This window comes from Peromyscus maniculatus, chromosome 14, assembly GCF_049852395.1.
Source record: "Peromyscus maniculatus bairdii isolate BWxNUB_F1_BW_parent chromosome 14, HU_Pman_BW_mat_3.1, whole genome shotgun sequence".
NCBI lineage: Eukaryota > Metazoa > Chordata > Mammalia > Rodentia > Cricetidae > Peromyscus > Peromyscus maniculatus.
In genome coordinates this window covers 1,364,592-1,387,500 of record NC_134865.1, presented here as the reverse complement: position 1 = coordinate 1,387,500, position 22,909 = coordinate 1,364,592, and the positions used below count along the sequence as shown (strand labels likewise).

The 22,909-nt window shown below is 40.0% G+C and overlaps 1 protein-coding gene across 4 annotated transcripts in view; it reads right to left on the bottom strand.

Moving 5' to 3' along the window:
* Sos2 (SOS Ras/Rho guanine nucleotide exchange factor 2) overlaps positions 1–22,909 on the bottom strand; it is a 96,870-nt gene that overhangs the window by 43,727 nt on the left and 30,234 nt on the right. For 3 of the 4 annotated variants that reach the window (XM_076550560.1, XM_076550558.1, XM_076550561.1), the window contains exons 3-6: positions 21,773–21,904; positions 19,430–19,594; positions 6,408–6,614; positions 2,522–2,665 (exon numbers count right to left, since the gene is read on the bottom strand). In XM_076550560.1, the coding sequence (XP_076406675.1) occupies positions 2,522–2,665; positions 6,408–6,614; positions 19,430–19,594; positions 21,773–21,904 (648 nt within the window). The remainder of the gene's footprint in view (positions 1–2,521; positions 2,666–6,407; positions 6,615–19,429; positions 19,595–21,772; positions 21,905–22,909) is intronic. The other variant, XM_076550559.1, reaches the window with a different exon arrangement.

Sequence of the window (22,909 nt, the reverse complement as noted above, 5' to 3'; positions counted from 1 at the left end):
GAAATGCTTGAAATACACCAGTGTTTCAGATTTTAGAGGTTTTCTGGTTTTGGAATATTTATACAGACTTTACTGGTTAAGCATCTCTAGTCTAAACGTCCAAAATGTCCTTAAAACCCAAATTAATTAGTGCTGGCTCAGAGTGATGGCTTTCAGGACATACTGACTTTGGATCCATAGGTTAGAGATGTTCTAACTAGGTGGAACATGTGTCAGAACATCACTCATCCATGCATAGATTAACTTTATAACATTATGTTAAATAAAATAAACATCCAGAAAACAACAAATATTATATGAACCCACTTATTTAAAATACAGGCGATTTACAGAGATGGAAGGAGATGAGTGGGTATCAAGAGTTAGGGGTGGAGAGTCCGAGGAAGGAGGCTGTTATTGCTCACTGGGTAGTTTCTATTTGGGATGATGAATTAGTTTTGGAACACACAGTGGTTATGCTCATATAATAGTAAGAATTCAGTTACAAGCACTGTACTAGTTCCTAAATTACACATTTAAAAATAATTAAAATGGGGCTGGTGGGATGGCTCAGCAGGTAGAGGCACTTGCCACCAAGTCTAATGATTTAACTGATTCCTGAGACCCACAGGGTAGAAAGGAGAGAACCAGCTCTTGCAAACTGTCCTCTGATCTCCACATGCACACACACACAAGCATGCATGCATGCAGAAACACACATGCACACAAATAAATAAATGTAATAAAAAGTGGTTAAAATGTCAAATGTTACTTTCTTATATATTCAACTTTAAAAATAAAAACAATACGGCATTTTAGAAGCAAAGTACCTTTAAGGGTATAGTAAGTTAATGAGACCATAAATTAGTTATTAAAATGTAACATGTTTTATGAAGAACAAAGGCTGAGCCAGGTACTGGGGCTCAGGCCTGCAACCCCACTCTCAAGAGGCTGAAAGTCTGAGGTCAGTATGGGGTATATGCAGGGTTCTACATCCCCAAAAACAGAAACAAAGACAAACTAGTGTTCGGTAATAAAATAGACATAATAAAAGTAATCCCTATTTTCAGAAGACATAGGCAGAGATTATGAAAGTGTGTGACTTTTGTACATGAAATCTAAAAGCAGCACTTTTAAAGACCCAATGACCAGTGAGTATGCAAAGCTACCCGACATGCTTTTATTTAAACAGAGGAAATATAAGAACAATATATATACTCATGTACAATGATATACAAACAACGATACGTTTGTGCTGTGTGAAATGTCATCTGCCTGCATGTCTTTGTGAACATGTCCGAAGACAACCTGCAGGGGCCAGTTCTCCTTTCACACCTTCTGGGTCGGAGGGATCCAACAGTTCAGTCAGGTTTGGTGGCAAGTACCTTACTGCTTAGCCATCTTGCCAGACTTATATATTTATACTTTTATACTTAAAAAGTATGTCTAAGTGTATTTACTAACAGAAAATATGACAGAATGAAAAGCATTATAAAACGGAAGAACGTTGTCTTGTAAATATACACATAGCTTTATAAAACACAGAGAATATTTATATAAGGATAAATGTAGAGGGCTGGAGAGGTGGCTCATGGTTAAGCGCATTAGCTGCTCTTCCAGAAGACCTGGGTTCAAGTTTCAGCACCCACAGGGTGGCTCACAACTGTCTGTTAACTCCAGTTCCAGGGGACCCAATGCCCTCTTCTGGCCTCCTTGGGTACTGCACACATATGGTGCACAGACACACATCCAGGGAAAACACCCATACACATAAAACAAATCATCTTTAAAGGGATAAATGTTATAAGTTATAGTGGCCATCTTTAATTTTGAATACTTTTACAAAAAGGTATATCATTTTATAGTCATTTAAAAGAACAAAATAAGATTTGACTTTGAAAAAAAGAATAGAACCTTTTGATTTTTGAAAATGAAGTCTAAAACCCACAAAACTAAAGAATGATTATCAGCCAGGCGGTTGTGGTGCACACCTTTAATCCCAGCACTCAGGAGGCAGAGGCCGGTGGATCTCTGTGAGTTCTAGGCCAGTCTGGTCTACAGAGTGAGTTCCAGGACGGGCACCAAAACTACACAGAGAAACCCTGTCTTGAAAAAAAAAAAAGATTATCAACAAATTATTTCCTTTACCTTAAATGTACTTAGGGTTAAAATAAGTAAATAAGTGTATATGTGTGTATATATATATATATATACATATATACATAACTAATTATTAGTATTAATATTATACTATTAGTATATAAGCTTGAACCATAAATGCTAGCATTAGCATACTATAAAGAAAGTTTCAGTAGCTGGGCATGGGCACACTCTTGCGTCCTAGCCACCTGAGAGGCTGGGGCATCAGGGTGGTAAGTTCAAAGCTGCAAACCCAAAGTGCTACTAAATCAACATAACTGAATCTTGAGTATTTTTTTATAGTAGTCAGCAGGTCCTTCTAAATTAAAAAACATACATTACTAAATTTCTTGTTCTAATTTTTAAGACTTTAATGACAGTTGAAGTGGTTTTGTACAGTTACCTCTGCTAAATCTTCAAAGCAGCTCCCAGCTAATGGGTGAGGACTACTTTCATCTGTCATTTCCACTGTGTCTTCAATCAACCCTAAGAGTTTCACAGTCAATTCATGTATATCTGAAATGTTACTGAAAATCTTTTCAATTTCCTGAAAAATAAGAAAGGTTGAGGCATGTCAGGTTGAGAATCATGCTTACACAGTAACAGCAAACAGAAGTGGACTGAGGAGCAGCTGAATCTGTGAAGCATATGTCGACCTGAGCTCAGGTCCCAGCGCCCACAGGAAAGCCAGGTGCTGGTGGACATTTGTGACCCTGGGGTGGAGGGGCAGTCAGGGGGACCCCTGTCGCTCCCTGGCCGGCCAGCCCAGCAGAAGAAAGGGGTTCCAGGTTCACTGGGAGAACCTGTCTCAAAAGGAAGGGGGTAGTAAGACAGCTCAGCTGGTGATTGCTACTGGGCAAAATCACCTGAGATCCATTCCCAGGACACACACGGTGAAGGAAAGGACCTAGTCCCACAGGCTGTCCTCTGACACACGTGCACACCACCACAATAAATGCTAAAGATGCCTTTGCATCGGGTTTCATCAAAGTATATTCTAAGACAGTAAAAAATCAATCATGAATACAAAGAAAATTTTAAGAATCTCTCAGATCAGAGGCAATAAGTATACTAGAAACTATAAATTCTAGATAGCTTGAATTTATAATCCTCAAATCTCATAGATACCTCTATAAACATCAAAGCACTTCTTTATTAAAAAAAAGAAATGCATTTGTGTGTTTTGAAATTGGCTAAGATGCTGAAAAAAATGAAAGTCTTAAAGAGTAAGCTGATGATAACAGCTAGGATCGGAATGAAAATGACTCCTACTCTAGATACAATTGAATTAATTGTTCCATTTATTGCTCATGTTCTAAATTTTAAAAGGCACTAAAGATGTCTTCAAACAGCCATGCTTGAATTACTGTTATATTTAGATTAAGCCATGAACACAGTAGATACAAACAGATCACATTACCTACGAGCCAGGCTACAGTCATCCTAGTATCTGGCAATGGGAACATAATAGGCTAAGGGACACGATCAAACCGCACTGTGAATCCCAGCTCTGCTACTTGTGAAACATAATCTGAATGTTTGGCTTTTGTCCTGGTTCTTCTGATGGAGCTTCTAAAACACTGGGAATTTCCAGAGTGTCTCTGATCACTCCTGAGTTATGCTAACAAGGTTACTAAGGGTGAGGATTAAAGGGATGGAATGTTCCCTCAGCTCACTGACTTCTGGAGTAGGGTCGGAGAATGGAGTCCAAGTTCTACGAAGACTCTCGAACAAGGTTGCTGAGCTTCTAAGCTGTGAACACATGGAGGTGCCAGGAGCATGGCTTCCCAGGAAGAAGAACATGGAAGCTAGAACCCTCAGACCTTGTCCCATCCTTCCCTCACTGCTGTTCACCTTGGGTCCCACAGAACATCCCTCATAACAAACTGGTCAACTTAAATATTTCCCTGAGTTCGATGAGCCACCCTAGCAGATCAACCGACCCCAAGGAGGGGTCATAGGAACTTCAATTGCTATAGGCTGTTGGGCATGAGTCCTTCAGCCATGACACAGTGTCCAGCAGGATAACATCGGGGCTGAATTAATGGGCAGGAGAATCAATCTGAGGTGATCCTCTGAAGAGCAACCTAGTGTGCAAGGGGCTCAGGGGAGACACACACATCACAGAGTGATCTCTCACATGTGAGACTGCAGAACAAAACAGTTTGTTTTCCCTTTTACAACATGCAAGAAGAGTGACCATGGATTAAGATACAAATGACAACTAACCTCTGACACTTAATATGTTTCACACATTATTATAGGCCTTTGACATGGGTTTTATCTTTTAAACTCTATTTATTTGCTCGTTTGGTACTGCTAAGGACGGACTGCAAGGCAAGTGTTCTTAGCAGGGCTGTACTCCCGTCTCAGGTTCCCTATCAGCCTGGCACCTGGATGTATGTACACAACATCCCTGTATTACAAATGAGAGCCCAGGCACCAAGGAGTCAGAGAATTTGCCCATGGCCACACATCCTGTAACTGAGATCAACCTTAACTCATTTATTACTTTTCCAACATTTGCCAAGAACTATTCTCTGATCTTAGATGGTCCTCAACTCAAAAGTTTATATTGTCAGCTACATGGGAAAAATACGTTTATAGCAGATACAGAGAGGGAGGAAAAAAGGAATTCTTACTTCTAACCTTCAGTGTAACAGAGACTGTCTATCAAACCTGCATTAATCCAGTGAAAAGAGACTAATTTAGGAGTGAACCCTGGTGGGGCACAGGAAAGGCTCAGAAGGCAGCATTAACCAATAGCGTTGCTATCCCTATTCCTAGTACTGTCACGGAAAACCAGTCTATAATGTAGTAGAAAGGGCTCACATCCAAGCCGCAGTGCTGTACTGAATTTAACTAACTCAACTATGTTACAGCAGGAAAGGGGAAAAGTGATGTCTGCCCTACAGATGGCTTGTGTGTAAGGATCAAACAAAATGGAATCCTAAACTACACGTTAGCAGAAGTCAGCAACATTATTAGACTAAAAAGGTATGCAAAAGAAACGAGTCAAGGCCGATTAAAACACCTTGAAATATCATTTGAATCACTCTGCTGGAAAAGAATAAAATCTATCAGTTCTGAAGCACTCAGACAGCTGGGCCTGAGCACTGTGTCTATTTGTTTATTCTAAGTTAGTGTAGTGAAGAACTTAGAAGGTATAAAATAGGTAAGCTTAAGATGAAATAGTTTTTAAATATAGGTCAAATATACTTAGAGAGAAACACACCATTGTTAAAGTAAGGAAAGAAAAAAGAAGGAAGCCTATGTTCTTGTAGCTGGACTTCCTAGAATCGGCCTGCTTTTCCTTTGCTTACTTGAGACAGTGTTTCACTATGTAACCTAGGTGGGCCTGCAACTCCTGATCCGAATCCTGATCCTGGGCTTTAGGCATGAGGTACACATCCTGAGAGACTGACTTTCCATGCTACAGAGAGAAGAGCACTCAGCCAGGCCCTGCACCCATCGCTGGCCTGTCTGCAAACAGGAGACCCCTGCCCTTGATTCTTTACTTGGGACATGGCTGTTAAACTTCCTGCTGCTCAGTGACTAAGAGTACCAGCTGCTCTTCTAGAGGACCAGGTTCGATCCCAGCACTCACATGGCAGCTCACAAACATCCACAACTCCAGTTCCAGGGGATCCAACGTCCCCTTCTTTCCTCCATAGTCACTAGGCATACATGTGGTGCACAGATACACATGCGGGCAAAACACTTTCACATACAAACAAATAATTTTTAAAATCAAAATACAACAAAATTCCCATAGTTAGTCGAGCTTGGTGGCACACCTTTAATCCCAGCACTTTTGAGGCAGAGGCAGGTAAATCTCAAAGTCAGCCTGAACTACATAGTAAATTATAGGCCAGCCAGAGCTACATGGTGAGAACCTGTCTCAAAAACAAAACAAAACAGAAAAACCACAACCACAAAACTGAAAACTGCTGAAGCTTGCAGCCTTAAAGCCCTCCCCCCCAGAAGGGAGAGCGCCTCCATCCTCCTACCATTTCCTCACATTCTGATGAGTGACGACATCTCATTACATCTGACTAACCTGCAACTACGCAGCAGAAAATGTGGTCATCCCAGAACAACCCCTCCCCTTGAGTCTCCATGTCACTGACTGCACTTACACCTGTGTACAATTCAGATGGTTCTGAACTCAGAAACATGTCAAAAGAACACTGACACACAACTGTGGTAAATAATATACTAATGATTCATTTTAACCTGCTATTTGCTTGAGGGACATGCACAGAGTTTCAATCCCCGGAAGCACTTACAGAAGGCCTGAACAACTTCCTGTCAGAAAGAAAGGCTTCCCGGAATACTTTGATGATCATGTTCAGTTCCCGTAGATACTGTCTTTCTTCTGCAATTTCAGTTCTGACAAGGTCATAGTAGTTTAGCTCACCAGAAGAACTAGGTTCATCTTCACAGAGAGAAACCAAACCTATATCATCATCCTGATCAAACATGTCCATCAGAACCTGGAAAGCACAAATCAGGAATGTACAGTTACTTTCCTTCTGTTTGTAAAACTGTTTCAAACTACTGCAATTAAAACGTTATTAGGCATAAGAACTGTATGTTGCACACACAAATTTCTATTAGGAAATTTAGGGGAAAGTCAGAGGAGATGGTGTTAAACCGGATATAGGAAAATTAGTGTTTCTGGAATACACATGTACGTGCTTATGTACATAAGACATATATGTATCTACACATATAGATAGTTGTATATAATAGCAAAAGGAGTGTGCTTTTAGGGAACAACCATGTGAGACAAAAATCACAGTTCTGATTCCTAGACACCTGTGATTATAGATAAGTATTTATTCTTATGAAAGTCATATTCTTCCTACATAAAACACAGCTAATGGAAGGTTGGTGATGTCTAGCAAATGACTGGCATCCAACAGCCTTGCTGTGTACGCAGCTGGGCAGAACTGAAGGAAAACATGAAGTGTCATAATAAAGGCAGGTCATCTGTGACAGTGTGATGCTTTAGAAAGCACAGTGCTCTCATTCAACTTGGCATCAGAAAGATTTTTATGAAAATTCTGCCTGTCCCAAACAAATGACACTTTTCTTGTCATTATTACTTGGGCATGTACATTTGTATGTACATGTGTGTAAACAGTGTGCAAGTGTCAGCCAATAGGCAAGAACTATTCATAAATCAAAAGCAATGGGAATAAGGTGTCTGTATACTTTAACACTCTTACTTAACTGGACCTTTAAATAGTTAATTATATATTCCAAACTGTTAAGAGTTCAAGAAGCCAGGCATCAGTGATGCACGCCTTTAATCCCAGCACTTGGGAGGCAGAGGCAGGGAAATTTCTGAGTTCACTCTGGTCTACAGAATGAATTCCAAGACAGCCAGGGCTATACAGAGAAACTCTGTCTTGAAAAAACAAAAAAGAGTTCAGGAAAGGGCTTGGAAAATGGTTCAGTGGTTAAGAATAGCTACTGTTCCTGCAGAAGACCCGGGTCCAATTCCCAACACCAACATCAAGCGGCTCAAACCACCCGTAATACCACTTCCAGAGGATCTGATGCACTCTAACCTGTATTGGTACCTGTACACATACAGGTACATACAAGCTGATGTAGGTACACACACATATATATGCATAAATAAAAATAATTTTTAAAAAGGAGTTCAGGAAAGATGTGAGTTGGGGAGGGGGACATCCTGAGGCTACCTGAAGGAACGGGAGGGAAGAATCAGGGGTTCCTGTGAGGAGCTGGAGGTGCAAATGATCAAGATGCATTCCAGTTCCAGGGAATCCGAAGCTTTCTTTCGACCTCCGCAGGCACCAAGCACATACATACAGGTAGGTAAAATACTCACACCCATAAAAATAATCAATATATATGTATATATATAAATCAATCATATAGTTAACTATATTCTACTTTTTTTTTTTTTTTTTTTTTTTTTTGGTTTTTCAAGACAGGGTTTCTCTGTGTAGCTTTGCGCCTTTCCTGGAGCTCACTTGGTAGCCCAGGCTGGCCTCGAACTCACAGAGATCCGCCTGCCTCCGCCTCCCGAGTGCTGGGATTAAAGGCGTGCGCCACCAACGCCCGGCTATTCTACTTTTTTAAAAGGGAAAGGAGCCAGCAAGATGGCTCAGCAGGGTGCTGGCTGCCAAGCCTGACAACCCAAGCTTAGCCCTGACTTATAACTTGCAGTCAAAGAAGAGAAGCGGCGCCTGCAAGCTGGTCTCTGACCTCTGCGTGCATCCCCTGGGAACACACACACACCACATGCACATAGAAACACTGAACAATTTGATCAAGTTTATGTCTTTAAGAGTTCAGAGGGAAAAAAAAAGAAAGGTATACCTCTGGAAAGAAAGTCCTGTCAGATGAGAGGAAATTACGATAGTTATTAAACACATGATTTATAAGCTCTTGAAATAGTGATCACTAGAAACAAGTTTGGATCTACAAAGTTCATACCATGTCAAACAAGCTCATTAACTCACTCACATAACGTGAATCACAAATACAGTCATCTGCATTCTCAGCTAAGCACGTGACTGCCTCTGTGACAAACAGGAGACTGTGGGAAGGAACTCTGAAACAAGGATCAGCAAACTGGGTACACACGCCAACTCCTGCCCACTGTCTATTTCCATCAAGTTATACTGGCACACAGCCCAAGTCCGTCTGTTTAAGGCTATTTTTGTGTGCTACCAGGCCGAAGATGAGTAGTTGCAAGACAGACTACAATAGTTATCATCTAGCTTTGTGGGTTCTCGGGGGGCTGCTGTTGTTTTATCATTCTGAAACAGGGTATTAATATGCAGCCTGGAACTGGCTGAGAATTCACTGTGGACCCCAGGCTGTCCTCTAACTTGCAGCAATCCTGCTGCCTATGACCACTAAGTGCTAAGATTACAGGCATATACCACCATGCCTCGGTTTTGTCTGGCTCTTTACATATTTGTTGATGTTGAACCGTACAGGAGGTAAACAGTAACAGAAAAGTGGTACATCTTAAACCCAGAAGGATGTCTTCAATCTGTTTAAAACTTTATTCCTTATATTGCTCTTTTAAGATTCTTTTATTGAGCAATTTCAACTAAACAAAGTTTCTCAAACTTACATATACTACCAAAAACTACTAGAAAATGAATGTCAGAATTAGGTTTTTTAAATATCTTGGTGTGTGATAACTTCAAGACAATATGAAATTTTCTGAAGTTAAATTTGAGTTAAATTTGTTAAAATTAGTTGTTAAAATTCACAATACGAGTTGAAGAAAAGAAAAGCAGAAGAGTACCTCACTTACAAAAGTCCTCAGGGGTTCAGACATCTGCAAACCCAGAAAGTAATAGTGATATGGACACTCAAAAAGTTAATACTGAAACTAAAAAAGAAGAGCATAAAACATCAAGGAGAGGGCCATTTCATAATAGTCAGTGTTGGTAAAGGCAAATCTCGATGCTTGTCTTAATTTTATGTCAGTGTAGGGGCTGGAGGGAAGGCTCAGTGGTTAGAGTCACAATGCCGTACATCGTCTATCTAAGGCCACTGAAGGGAGAGGATGGACAAGACAAGGAAGGCAGGAATCCCTGCAGGGAGGGTGAGAAGCTGTGGGTGCTTCAGATCAGGATGCGGAGCCTAGAGCATTCTAAGACGGGGTGGGGTGGGGCTGATGGACTCACATCAGGGAGTTACAGCTGCCTGTAACTCTAGTTCCAGGGGATCCAATGCCACCTGGCCTCTGTGGACACTACATGCACCTGGTGCACATAAATTCACATGTACACATAAATACAAATAACATGGGAATCTTAAGGAAAAGACCGAAGGGATAAGGTGGGTGGGTGGGGAAGGCACAGCCTGCTCTTGGAGACCATGACCAACTGGAGTAGACATCATTGCCACTCAGACTCACGGAATCCTGGGAGGCCGCGTGGGCAAATGGATGGTGCCTACCACAGTAGTGGGAGGGGAGAGCCTGGTAACACATGGGAGAACTGCTCAAATAAGAAGATATAGTAAGAAAAACGGAGCCAGAGTCTTCAATGACCAATATGAAGAGATTTAGTCCTCTCTCTTATGAAATCTTAAATGACCGGATTAGAGAACTGGGAAACGTGGTGGTGGTGGTAGGGGTGTCCTGAGAGAGACCATGTGCCTCCAACAGCAACGAGCTAGCTCCTCTACCCACACCTTGTGTTTATAAATACTGTTCTCTACTTCAGAGGAGCTCAAGTGTTGGTTGTTGTGATTGCTGTTGTTTTAGAGAAATAAGTAATTCTAAGCTTGGAAAGTGCCACGTTGAACAAGATGAACCTAGACTGTCTACTGCTCAAATAGAGTACTCCCAAAAGACAAATACTACATATTTAAAATAGTCATGTTTACAGAAGCAAAGAACAGAATATTGGTTCAGAAACAGGGGAGAGAAATGAGAGATGAGGGCCAAAAGGTAGAAAGTCTCAATCAGACAGAAGAAAAAAATTATATCTAACACAGAGCATGGAAAATATATTAAATAACAATGCACAGTACATTTCAAAATTGCTAAGACAGCGAGTTTCAAATGTTCTCACCACAAATACACATATTTGAGTTGACATATAATAGTGTAAGTTTATTCCACACTGTATTTATAAGTCATAGCCACAGTGTAACTCCTAAAGTGTAAACCCACAACTTGTCAATTTATACTTAAAAATAAACAAAAAAATTATTCCAAAAAATAACAGAAATAAAGTAAATTTGGAGTTCCCACCTGACCTGATCAAATCTGTGATCATTTGAACATCCATAAAACTAATTATGATCCACTGAGTAAAATAAGTACCTGTAAGTCCATATTTAAATGAACCAACAAACCTAAAGAGTGCTAAAGAGTACGAGACAGTCCCAGAATATTTTACAAAATTTTTGTTAATTATAAAAGGAAAACAGTGACTGAAAGAGAAGATTGGTAGATAACAACATCACTAATGAATAACACTGAAAGTGAGTTGTATGCCATGTGAAAAATTACAATGAGAACATAGTGTACTTTTATGAATTCCTGCTGAAGGCTACAGCCTGATTCTAGCCAAAACATAATATCAGAAAAAGTCTAAGCTGAGGACCATTAACAACTGGCTCACAGTTCTCCAGTGTCAAGGTCATAAAGGTTAAAGAAGAAAGGACTTTTTCTAGGAGAAAAGAGTCATGACAACTAAGTAAATAATGCATGACTCTGGACTAAATCCCTTTGCTATGGAAGAGGTCCCGGAACAACAGCACCCACACCCATGTGCCCGTGTGCTGGCCTCTGACAGTCTGACTACTGTGCTGCAGGGAAATGTTCTTGTCGGCAGAACATCCTAGGTAGGCTGTTTACTCTCAAAATGACGTGGAATGCAACGGGGTACTGCACTTCCAGCTTTTCTATCAGCTTATGTCACTTTCAGAGCAACAAAAAGTATGTAATCATGGTTTTAGTAGTCAAAATAAAAATGATGAATTTCTACAATGAAATGCAAGGAAAATCAGTTTTGAAATTAAAGTACAGAATGACAGAACTCAACTACAGGTAAAAAAAAATAGTATTTTCAAAAAATGATGTGGCCTGGCAGTCTACCCAGGCCTGTTAAAGCTCTGCAAACACCACCAGCCGCTGGAACTCCCGAGTGCCAACCAGCGGCACGCACTAACCCACATGGCCAGCCAGCAATCTTCTGTTAGGTCTTCCTAGGCTCTGACGCAAGCAGACTGTTCTCTCCACTGCACACTGGATTTGCTGGTCTAATGCTTAAATCACACTATATTATGTGTTCATGGTGTTTTCATTTCACACTAACACATATTTCTTTTGACATAGGATTGTTATCTTACTCAGTGTTGTACTTTCCTTGTTCAAGACATGTACTTCAAGCAATGCTGAATTAGTAGGTGAACTAGAAGGAGGAAAAAAGAGGGAGGGAGGAAACAAGGAAACGAGAGACTGGAGTCTCCCTCAAGCAGTACCTACGAACAGGAAGAAAGGCACCTGTGATCCAGAGAAGACAGACCAGAGGCAGTAACTTGTCGTGAACTGTTTCTTCCCGGCCCATGCCCTAACTGCCTCGAGATACTAAACATGCTCTTCACAATCACTTACATTTAATAGACCAGAAACAATGCTGTATATTCTCCTTTAAACATTCAAATCTCAGGAGTGTGTGGTAGCTCATGCCTAGAATTCCAGCACACAACAGGCAGGAAGATCTCACATTTGACAGCAGTCTGGGCAAGTCCAAGGCCAGCCTGAGCTACATAGTAACATCCTGTCACTATAAAGCAAGGAAATAACTGGATAAAATAAACATTATCTAAATAAATTACTTTTCTTCAACTGATTTGGGTGGATTTTGTCCCCCTCCCGCCCCCGCCATGTAAAGATTCTTGATGGGAGAGACAAGCAGAAGCAGGTAGGCCTGCAGCGGCAGCCCGCAGAGGTAGACGTGCCCAGCGGCGGCAGCCGACAGGGCTATTCAGGCCCGGCGGCAACCAGCAGAGACATTCAGGCCCAGCGGCGGCCCACAGAGGTAGACTGGCCCAGTGGCAGCCCGCTGAGGTAAACGGGCCGCCGCTGCCGACAGGGACATTCAGTCCCGGCGGCAGCTGGCAGAGACATTCAGGCCCAGTGGCGGCCCCCAGAGGCAGACAGACCCAGCGGCAGCTGACAGGGACATATAGGCCGGGCGGCGGACCGCAGAGGTAGACAGGCCCAGGGACGGAGAACAGGGACACCCCTAACCCCAACATCTGGGGAAGAAGCTATCTCCGTGGGTCAGAACCAGAACGAATCTGAATACTTCTTCTGAGGACAACCCAGGGCCCAGCTGCTGATCCTGTGAAACCCAACAACTTGGAGGTGTTGGTGAGACTACCCTGCTCAGCTGAAACCCATCTGGGAGAGGATTCAGATGCCTACAGTTTAAAGTCTGAAGAAACAAGATCAGCTGAGGAGTTGACAAATGAACAAAACGTGACCTGGGAACACAGAAGAAGGCGCTACCCAGACACCAAACCAGATCACCAGAATCATAAGTATATAATTCACCGATCGAAATCAGCTGCCCCTGAAGAAATAGCCCAATAGCACCAATTTAACCAAGAACCACTACTAAACCAAGACTAAAAATTAGAACAAGAGAGGCACTCTCAGACACAGACACCACCTGCACCGCACAGAGGAAGAGATGAGTAGACGCCAGTGCAAAAATACAGGCAACAACATAAAGACCTACATGGCAACATCAGAACCTAGTGATTCTACACCTGCAAGACCTAAACATACCATGACAGAAGAAACAGAAGAAATCAACCCTAAAAATGACTTTAAGAAGATGATAGAGGCCCTTAAAGAAGAAATAAAAACTTTCCTTAAAGAGGAAATGAAAAACTACCTTAAAGAGGAAATAAAAACTTTCCTTAAAGAGGAAATAAAAAACTCCCTTAAAGAGAAAATAAAAACTTCCCTTAAAGAGGAAATGAAAAACTCCATTAAAGAGGAAATAAAAAAACTCCCTTAAAGAAATGGAAGAAAAAACGAACAAAAAATGGGAAGAAATCAAAGAAAGCCAAGAAAAAGCAATTAAACAGATGAAAGAAACATTCCAAGATCTGAAAAATGAATTTGAGACAATAAAGAAAACACATGCTGAGGGAATGCTGGAAATAGAAATCCTGACTAAACGAACAGGAACTACAGAAACAAGCATAACCAACCGATTGCAAGAGATGGAACAGAGAATCTCTGACGCTGAAGACACGATAGAGAAAATAGATTCGTCAGTCAAAGAAAACAATAAAGACAAAAAAGTCCTAACACAAAACGTCCAGGAAATTTGGGACACCATGAAAAGACCAAACCTAAGAATCATAGTGATAGAAGAAGGAGAAGAATACCAACTCAAAGGCACAGAAAATATATTCAACAAAATCATAGAAGAAAACTTTCCTAACCTAAAGAAAGAAATACCTATGAAGATACAAGAAGCTTACAGAACACCAAATAGGCTGGATCCAAAAAAAAAGTCCCCTCGCCACATAATAATCAAAACACTAAACACACAGAATAAAGAAAAAATATTAAGAGCTGCAAAGGAAAAGGACCAAGTAACATATAAAGGCAAACCCATCAAATAACACCAGACTACTCAATAGAGACTATGAAAGCTAGAAGATCATGGACCAACCTCATGCAGACACTAAGAGACCACGGATGCCAACCCAGACTATTATACCCAGCAAAACTCTCAATCACCATAGGCGGAGTAAACAAAATATTCCAGGATAAAACCAGATTTAATCAATACCTGTCCACAAACCCAGCCCTACAGAAAGCACTAGAAGGGAAAATTCAACCCAAAGAAGTTAAACACATCCATGAAAAGTCAAGCAATAGATAATCCTACACCAACATACACCACAGAAGGACAACACAACACAACCAAAAAAATAACAGGAATTAACAATCACTGGTCATTAATATCCATCAATATCAATGGTCTCAACTCACCTATAAAAAGACACAGACTAACAGAATGGATAAGAAAACAGGACCCATCCATATGCTGCATACAAGAAACACACCTTAACTCCAAAGACAGACACTACCTCCGAGTAAAGGGCTGGGAAAAGGTTTTCCAAGCAAATGGACCTAAGAAACAAGCTGGTGTAGCTATCCTAATATCTAATAAAATAGACTTCAAACTAAAATCAATCAAAAGAGACCAGGATGGACATTACATATTCATCACGGGAAAAATCCACCAAGATGAAGTCTCGATTCTAAACATCTATGCTCCAAATACAAAAGCACCCACATTCATAAAAGAAACACTACTAAAGTTTAAAACGCACATCAAACCCCACACATTAGTAGTGGGAGATTTTAACACACCACTCTCACCAAAAGATAGATCTACCAGACTGAAACTTAACAAAGAAATAAAGGACCTAACAGATGTTATGACTCAAATGGACCTAATAGATATCTACAGAATATTCCATCCTAACACAAAAGAATATACCTTCTTCTCAGCACCCTATGGAACCTTCTCAAAAATTGACCACATGCTTGGACACAAAACAAATCTCAACAGATACAAAAAAATTGGAATAACCTCCTGTATCTTATCAGACCACCATGCCTTCAAGTTAGAACTCAATAACAACAAAAATTATAGAAAACCCACAAACTCATGGAAACTGAATAATGCCCACCTGAAACATCAATGGGTCAAGGAAGAAATAAAAACAGAAATTAAAGAGTTCCTAGAATTCAATGAAAATGAAAGTACAACATACCCAAACTTATGGGACACTATGAAAGCAGTGCTAAGATGAAAATTCATAGCTCTAAATGCACACATAAAGAAGATGGAGCAATCCCATACCAATGAATTAACAGCACAACTGAAAGCTCTAGAACAAAAAGAAACAAACTCATCCAGGAGAAACAGACGCCAGGAAATAATCAAATTGAGGGCTGAAATCAACGAAATAGAAAACAAGAGAACAATACAAAAAATCAATGAAACAAAGAGTTGGTTCTTTGAAAAAATCAACAAGATAGACAAACCACTAGCCAAATTAACCAAAAGGCAAAGAGAGAGCACCCAAATCCACAAAATCAGAAATGAAAAGGGAGACATAACAACAGACAATGAGGAAATCCAGAGAATCATCAGATCATACTTCAAAAACCTGTACTCCACAAAAATGGAAAACCAGGAAGAAATGGACAATTTTCTGGATAAATACCACATACCAAAATTAAATCAAGACCAGATAAACCATTTAAATAGACCAATAACCCCTAAAGAAATAGAAACAGTCATCAAAAGTCTCCCAACCAAAAAAAGCCCAGGACCAGATGGTTTCAGTGCAGAATTCTACCAGACTTTCAAAGAAGAACTAATACCAATCCTCTTCAAAGTGTTCCACACAATAAAACAGAAGGAACACTACCAAACTCTTTTTATGAGGCTACAATTACCCTGATACCCAAACCACACAAAGATGCAACAAAGAAAGAGAACTACAGACCAATCTCCCTCATGAACATTGATGCAAAAATACTCAACAAAATATTGGCAAACCGAATCCAAGAATACATCAAAACAATCATCCATCACGACCAAGTAGGATTCATCCCAGGGATGCAAGGATGGTTCAACATACGGAAATCAGTCAATGTAATACACCATATAAACAAACTGAAAGAAAAAAACCACATGATCATCTCCTTAGATGCTGAAAAAGCCTTTGACAAAATCCAACACCCCTTCATGATAAAGGTCTTAGAAAGATCAGGAATACAAGGAACATTTCTAAACATAATAAAAGCAATTTATAGCAAGCCAACAGCAAACATCAAATTAAATGGAGAGAAACTCAAAGCAATACCACTAAATTCAGGAACAAGACAAGGCTGTCCACTCTCCCCATATCTATTCAATATAGTACTAGAAGTTTTAGCTAGAGCAATAAGACAACAAAAGGAGATCAAAGGGATACAAATTGGCAAGGAAGAAGTCAAACTTTCACTATTTGCAGATGATATGATAGTATACATAAGTGACCCCAAAAACTCTACCAGGGAACTTCTACAGCTGATAAACTCCTTCAGTAAAGTGGCAGGATACAAGATCAACTCAAAAAAATCAGTAGCCCTCCTATACACAAATGATAAAAGGGCTGAGAAAGAAGTCAGAGAAACATCACCCTTTACAATAGCCACAAATAATATAAAATACCTTGGGATAACACTAACTAAACAAGTGAAAGACCTTTTTGATAAGAACTTTAAATCTCTAAAGAAAGAAATTGAAGAAGATATCAGAAAAACTAAACTTAATAGGAAAGAAAGTAGGAAGCACTCTTGAATGCATTGGCACCGGAGACTATTTCCTAAATAAAACACCAACAGCACAGACCCTGAGCACAACAATTAATAAATGGGACCTCTCAAAATTGAGAAGCTTTTGCAGGGCAAAAGACACAGTCAATAAGACAAAAAGACAGCCAACAGAATGGGAAAAGATCTTCACCAACCCCACATCTGACAGAGGATTGATCTCCACAGTATATAAAGAACTCAAGAAATTAGACATCAAAATACTGAACAGTCCAATTAAAATGGGCTAAAGAGCTAAACAGAGAATTCACAAAACAAAAACTACAAATGGCTGAAAGACATTTAAAGAAATGCTCAACATCCTTAATCATCAGAGAAATGCAAATCAAAACGACTCTGAGATACCACCTTACACCTGTCAGAATGGCTACGATCAAAAACACCAATGACAACCAATGTTGGAGAGGATGTGGAGCAAAGGGAACACTCCTCCACTGTTGGTGGGAATGTAAACTTGTACAACCACTGTGGAAATCAGTATGGCGGTTTCTCAGAAAATTAGGAATCGAACTACCTCAAGACCCAGCCATCCCACTCTTGGGCATCTACCCAAGGAATGCTGATTTATACCATAAAGATACATGCTCAGCTATGTTCATAGCAGCACTATTTGTAATAGCCAGAACCTGGAAACAACCTAGATGCCCATCAACGGAAGAATGGATGAAAAAAATGTGGTACATATACACAATGGAGTACTACTCAGCAGAGAAAAACAATGAAAGCATGAAATTTGCAGGCAAATGGATGGAACTAGAAAAAATCATCCTGAGTGAGGTAACCCAAACCCAGAAAGACAGTTATGGTATGTACTCACTCATTGGTGGATTCTAGATATAAAATAAAGAACAATCAGACCACAACCCATAGAACCATAGAGGCTATATATATAGCATGGAGGTCCCTAGGACGACTGTGGCATATAATAAATTTCAGTTTTACTCAATTATTAAAAAAAAAATAGCCAAATGAATGGAAACACATGAACTATGAACCAAAGGCTGAGGGGCTCCCAGCTGGATCAGGCCCTCTGAATAGGTGAGACAGTTGATTGGCTTGATCAGTTTGGGAGGCATCTAGGCAGTGGGACCAAGTCCTGTGCTCATTGCATGAGTTGGCTGTCTGAAACCTGGAACTTATGCAGGGACACTTGGCTTAGTCTGGGAGGAAGGGACTGGACCTCCCTGGACTGAGTCTACCAAGCTGATCACAGTCCTCGGGGGAGGACTTGTCCTGGAGGAGGTGGGAATGGAGGGTGGGCTGGGGGTAAGGGGAGGGCGTGGGAGGGGGGAGAATAGGGGAACCCATGGCTGATATGTAGAACTGAATGATATTGTAAAATAAAAAATATATATCACAAAAAAAAAAAAAGATTCTTGATGGAAAAAGAATTCACCCCTCACCCCCCCACCCCCCACCCCCCGCCACAGATGCTGAACTCTGAAAATACCTAGTAAAGTTAGTATTTTCTGTCTTCCAGTATCAGGCATTATAAAATTTACTAATAATACATTACCTGGTATGAAGGCACACCCCTTTAAACCCAATACTTGGGAGGCAGAGGCAAGGGAACATCTAGGAATTCAAGGTCAGCCTGGTCTACAAAGCAAGTTTCAGGCCAGCTGGGGCTACATAGGGAGGCAACGGCTTTAAAACAAAAACCAAAAACCTAATAGCATCACGTACATCATGATGCACGCTGATAATCCTATCACTTCAGAGCCTAATCGGAAAGATCATGAATTCAAAGCTGGTCTGAGCTATACAGTGAGTTCAAGGCCAGCCTGGGCTACACAATGAAATCTTGTCTCCAAAATAAGCAGGGCCAGTAAGATGACTGAGCAGGTAAAGGCATGTGTCACCAAGCCTGATAACCTGAGTTTAATCCCTGAGCCCCATGGTAGAAAGAAAGATAGGATACCTGGAAGCTGTCCGCGCTCGCTCGCTCTCGCTCTCTCGTGCTCTCTCTCTCTCTCTCTCTCTCTCACACACACACACACACACACACACACACACACACACACACACACACACACAAAGGGAGAGGTAAATAAACTATTAAATAACATCCCAAATAAATAAAATGAATAAAGGTACTGAAGGCACAGGTCAATGGCAAAGCACCCGGCATGCAAGGCGCTCCTTCTGATCTCTAGTACTAGGAAAGAAACTAATTACTGGTGTTGCAGGAAGAAGTATCCAGTATCAGCTTACATTTGATATGTTAACCTAAAATGTGTGAATTTAATATATAAAAATCTTCATAAACTTAAAAAGAAACTTCATTAAAATTATTTTTAAAAGAGTGAAACAAATTTGTCATATACCTATTAGTATTCAATTTAAGCTTCAATACTTTTTAACACTTACCTTATCTGCACACATTGACACTTTAATGTCTTGCTGAGATATTTCATAATGCCGGATATTAAAAACATAATTACCAGCCAATTTCAAAATATCTGCTGAGATATACTCCAATACAGCCACAATGTAGAGGGATACATGGTAGTCCACTTTGTACCCCAAAACTTCCTGTTAAAAAAAGATAATTCAATTTCAAAACAAAAGCTCTTTCAAGTATCAATTAAAAACTTAAAACTCCTACTTCGGAACTGGGGTGGCTTAGCAGCAAGGCCCTGAATTTAAGCTTCAGTATTGAAAGAAAAAAATTCCTATCTACCAGTTTTACTCATAAACAATTTTTTTCAAAGACAGGGTTTCTCTGTGTAGCCCTGGCTGTGCTGAAATTCACTCTGTAGCCCAGGCTGCCCTCGAACTCATAGGGATTCACCTGCCTGTGCCTCCCGAGTGCTGACATAAAGCATGCGCCACCACTGCCTGGCTCATAAACAAATTTTTAAAAGCAGAATATCTCAATATATGGGTACCATAGGACAGTGGTTCTCAATCTGTGGGTCATGACCCCTCTGGAAGTCACCTAAGATCATTGGGAAAACACAGGTTTTTATATTACAATTCATAACCAGCAAAATTACAGTTATGTAGTAACAACATAATATTTTATCGCTGGGGTCACCATCATAAGGAACTATATTAAAAAGTCGCAGCATTAGGAATATGAGAACCACTGCCATAGGATATAAAATTAACAGTTGATCCTAGTATTATTGATCTTACAAAAAATATATAATCTAGCAAGTCCACTATTTCATCAAATGACAGTACATGATTCTAACAGGAAATCTTGAGCTATATTTTTTTAACTGAAATTAAACTTTTTTCATACAACACATTCTGATCACTGTTCCCTCTCCCACATCTCCTCCCAGATCCTCCCCACACATTTAACGCCAAGCCTTCTTCTCTTTCTGTTTAGAAGACAAACAGCCAAATAAAACAAAACAAATAAAACACAGAGTATTTTAAAAAGTCATGAAACACACAAAGAAAACCCATAAAAACACAAAATCAGAAAACATACTATACAAACAGAAGACCAGAAAAATAAAACATGTTGGGCTTGATTTTACTGATAGCTTCTTAGCATCTGACTGAAAACCCCTGTGACAAATACCTTCTTTCTGCAAGGACCTGCTTTAAAATCACTATCTAGCCTGGTGTGATGGTGCAGGCCTTTAGTCCCAGCACAAGGGAGGCAGAAGTAAGTGAGTGTCTGTAAGTTCTTTGGTCTACAGAGTGAGTTCTAGGACTACACAGAGAAACCCTGTCTTGAAAAACAAAACAAAACAAAACAAAAAACCACATTATCTTTTAATCACTGTAGTCTTTTTCAGGAGAGAGTTTCTACATGTATATCTGGGAGGGAAGGGTGCTGCCTCTTCCTGTAGGCAGGTCTGTGGAGCACTTTCTTGATTAATGATTGACAAAGAAGGGCCTGGCCCTCTGTGAGTAGTGCTACTCCTGGGCAGATGGTCCTAGGTTATGTATGTATGTATGTATGTATGTATGTATGTATGTATGTATGTATGTATATGCATATGCACATGTATATGTATATGAAGCCGAGCAAGCTGTGAGGAACAGGCCAGTACGCAGCATTCTGCCATAGCTTCTGCTTGAAGCTCCTGCCTTGGTTTCCCTCAGTGATGGACTATGAGGCATAAGCTGAGATAAACCCTTTCTCCCCAAGTTATTTTTGGCTGTGGTGTTTATCACAGGGACAGAAAACATATTAGAATGAGGGAGTTACTGAGACTTCTACCAAAAGGTCTACACACAGCAAACATATTCTATAGATTATTCTCTAGTGTCCTTTTCCAAAGTCTACAGGTCAATTTAAAAACACTCAGTGCCTTTTGATATTACACTTTCTTAATAACAAAACATTGAGAATCATGGTCTACTACATTAGAATTGATAAGAGATAGCAGTGTAGTAGTCACTGGAAGATACCACAAAATGCCACAATGTGTTATTACTATTAACTTTGAGGCGGGGGGGGGGGGCAGGGAGAATTTGAGCCATGGGATTTCATTAGGGTACATTTATTTTTATTTCATTCTTTTCTTTGGGGGTGGATGGATTGCATGCCAGGGATTCAACCGAGGGTATCACTCACACCAAGTGTATCACTGACATACACCTTTACTCCCTGTTTTTACTTCATACACATATTATAATGCATATAATGCATATACAAACAGACCATTACTACTATAAATACACACTTTAATACTACAAAGTACTACTTATTACGAAGAATCCCCCCAGTGTCTCATCTTTTATTACCTTCAAGGAAGGATGGATTTTGTCCACAGGTAGTAAAAGAGGATTTCTTCGCTTACGTTTCTCGATGGCAGACTGTGCATCAGCAATTGCCCATTTATCAATAGGATGAGGAAAGGTCTTTTGGACTCGTTCCTGTTCGGATCACAGTGGGCCATTCAGAATCAACAGAAGTGTTTATAAATAGAAAACTCATATAAAACTCAACCTGATCAGTATCTTTAATACAAAAGATAGCAGGGGTATAGTATGTTTTGATTCAGGAATAAAAAAAAAAAAACTTTTGGTTTTTAAAAAAGTCACCAGCCATGGTGGCACACCTATAATCCCAGTACTGAGAATGTAGAGACAAGAAGACTGAGTTCAAACCCAGCCTGGGCTACATGAAGAGTTGAGGCCAGCCCAAACTACAAAGTAAGACCCTATCTCAAAATAAAGAAAAACAAAGGTCAACATGACAATGAAGATTCTATCATATAATTTTGTCACATGAATTTTTTAAGTTTATTATGCCAGCACTGGGGAGCATAGTTCAATAGATTGTCTGGGCAAGATGTGCAAGGGTCAGGTCTGAGCTCTAGCACAGTTTAAAAAATATGAATTAGGAAAAGATCTACATCAACATGAAAGAGTGTATTAGTAACTTTAACTGTGATTTTTAAGGTTAACATCATCTACTTAGAAGTCATCTCATCATTAATATTTTCAGAAAGCCTCTCCCTGAGGAAACCCTACAGCAATGTGGAGAGGCATTGAAAAGAACAGCTATCATGTGACTCGTAGAATACTGTTGGAGTTGGGGTGCTCAGAATGGTTATGGAGACACAGATTTCCATAAAAACAGCCCAAATCTCTTGTTTGTTAATCTTAAATTTAACCAGTGGTTGACAGGAGTAAGAAGAACTAGATCTCAGAATCGGACTCCAATCATGGAGTGCTTCCTATATGAAAGCTGTATTATCAAGCTTAGGAAAATTAGCTATTGAAAGGATGTTTTGTTATATTTATTTAATGCTGAGATGATACAGCAAAGACAAGAGAGCTAAATGTGTTCATTTTAAGAGTGCCTAAAAGTCCTACTCCCTCCAACACTCTAAATTACAGTTTCCTTTATACGGAAAGTTGTGACTTTACTACAAA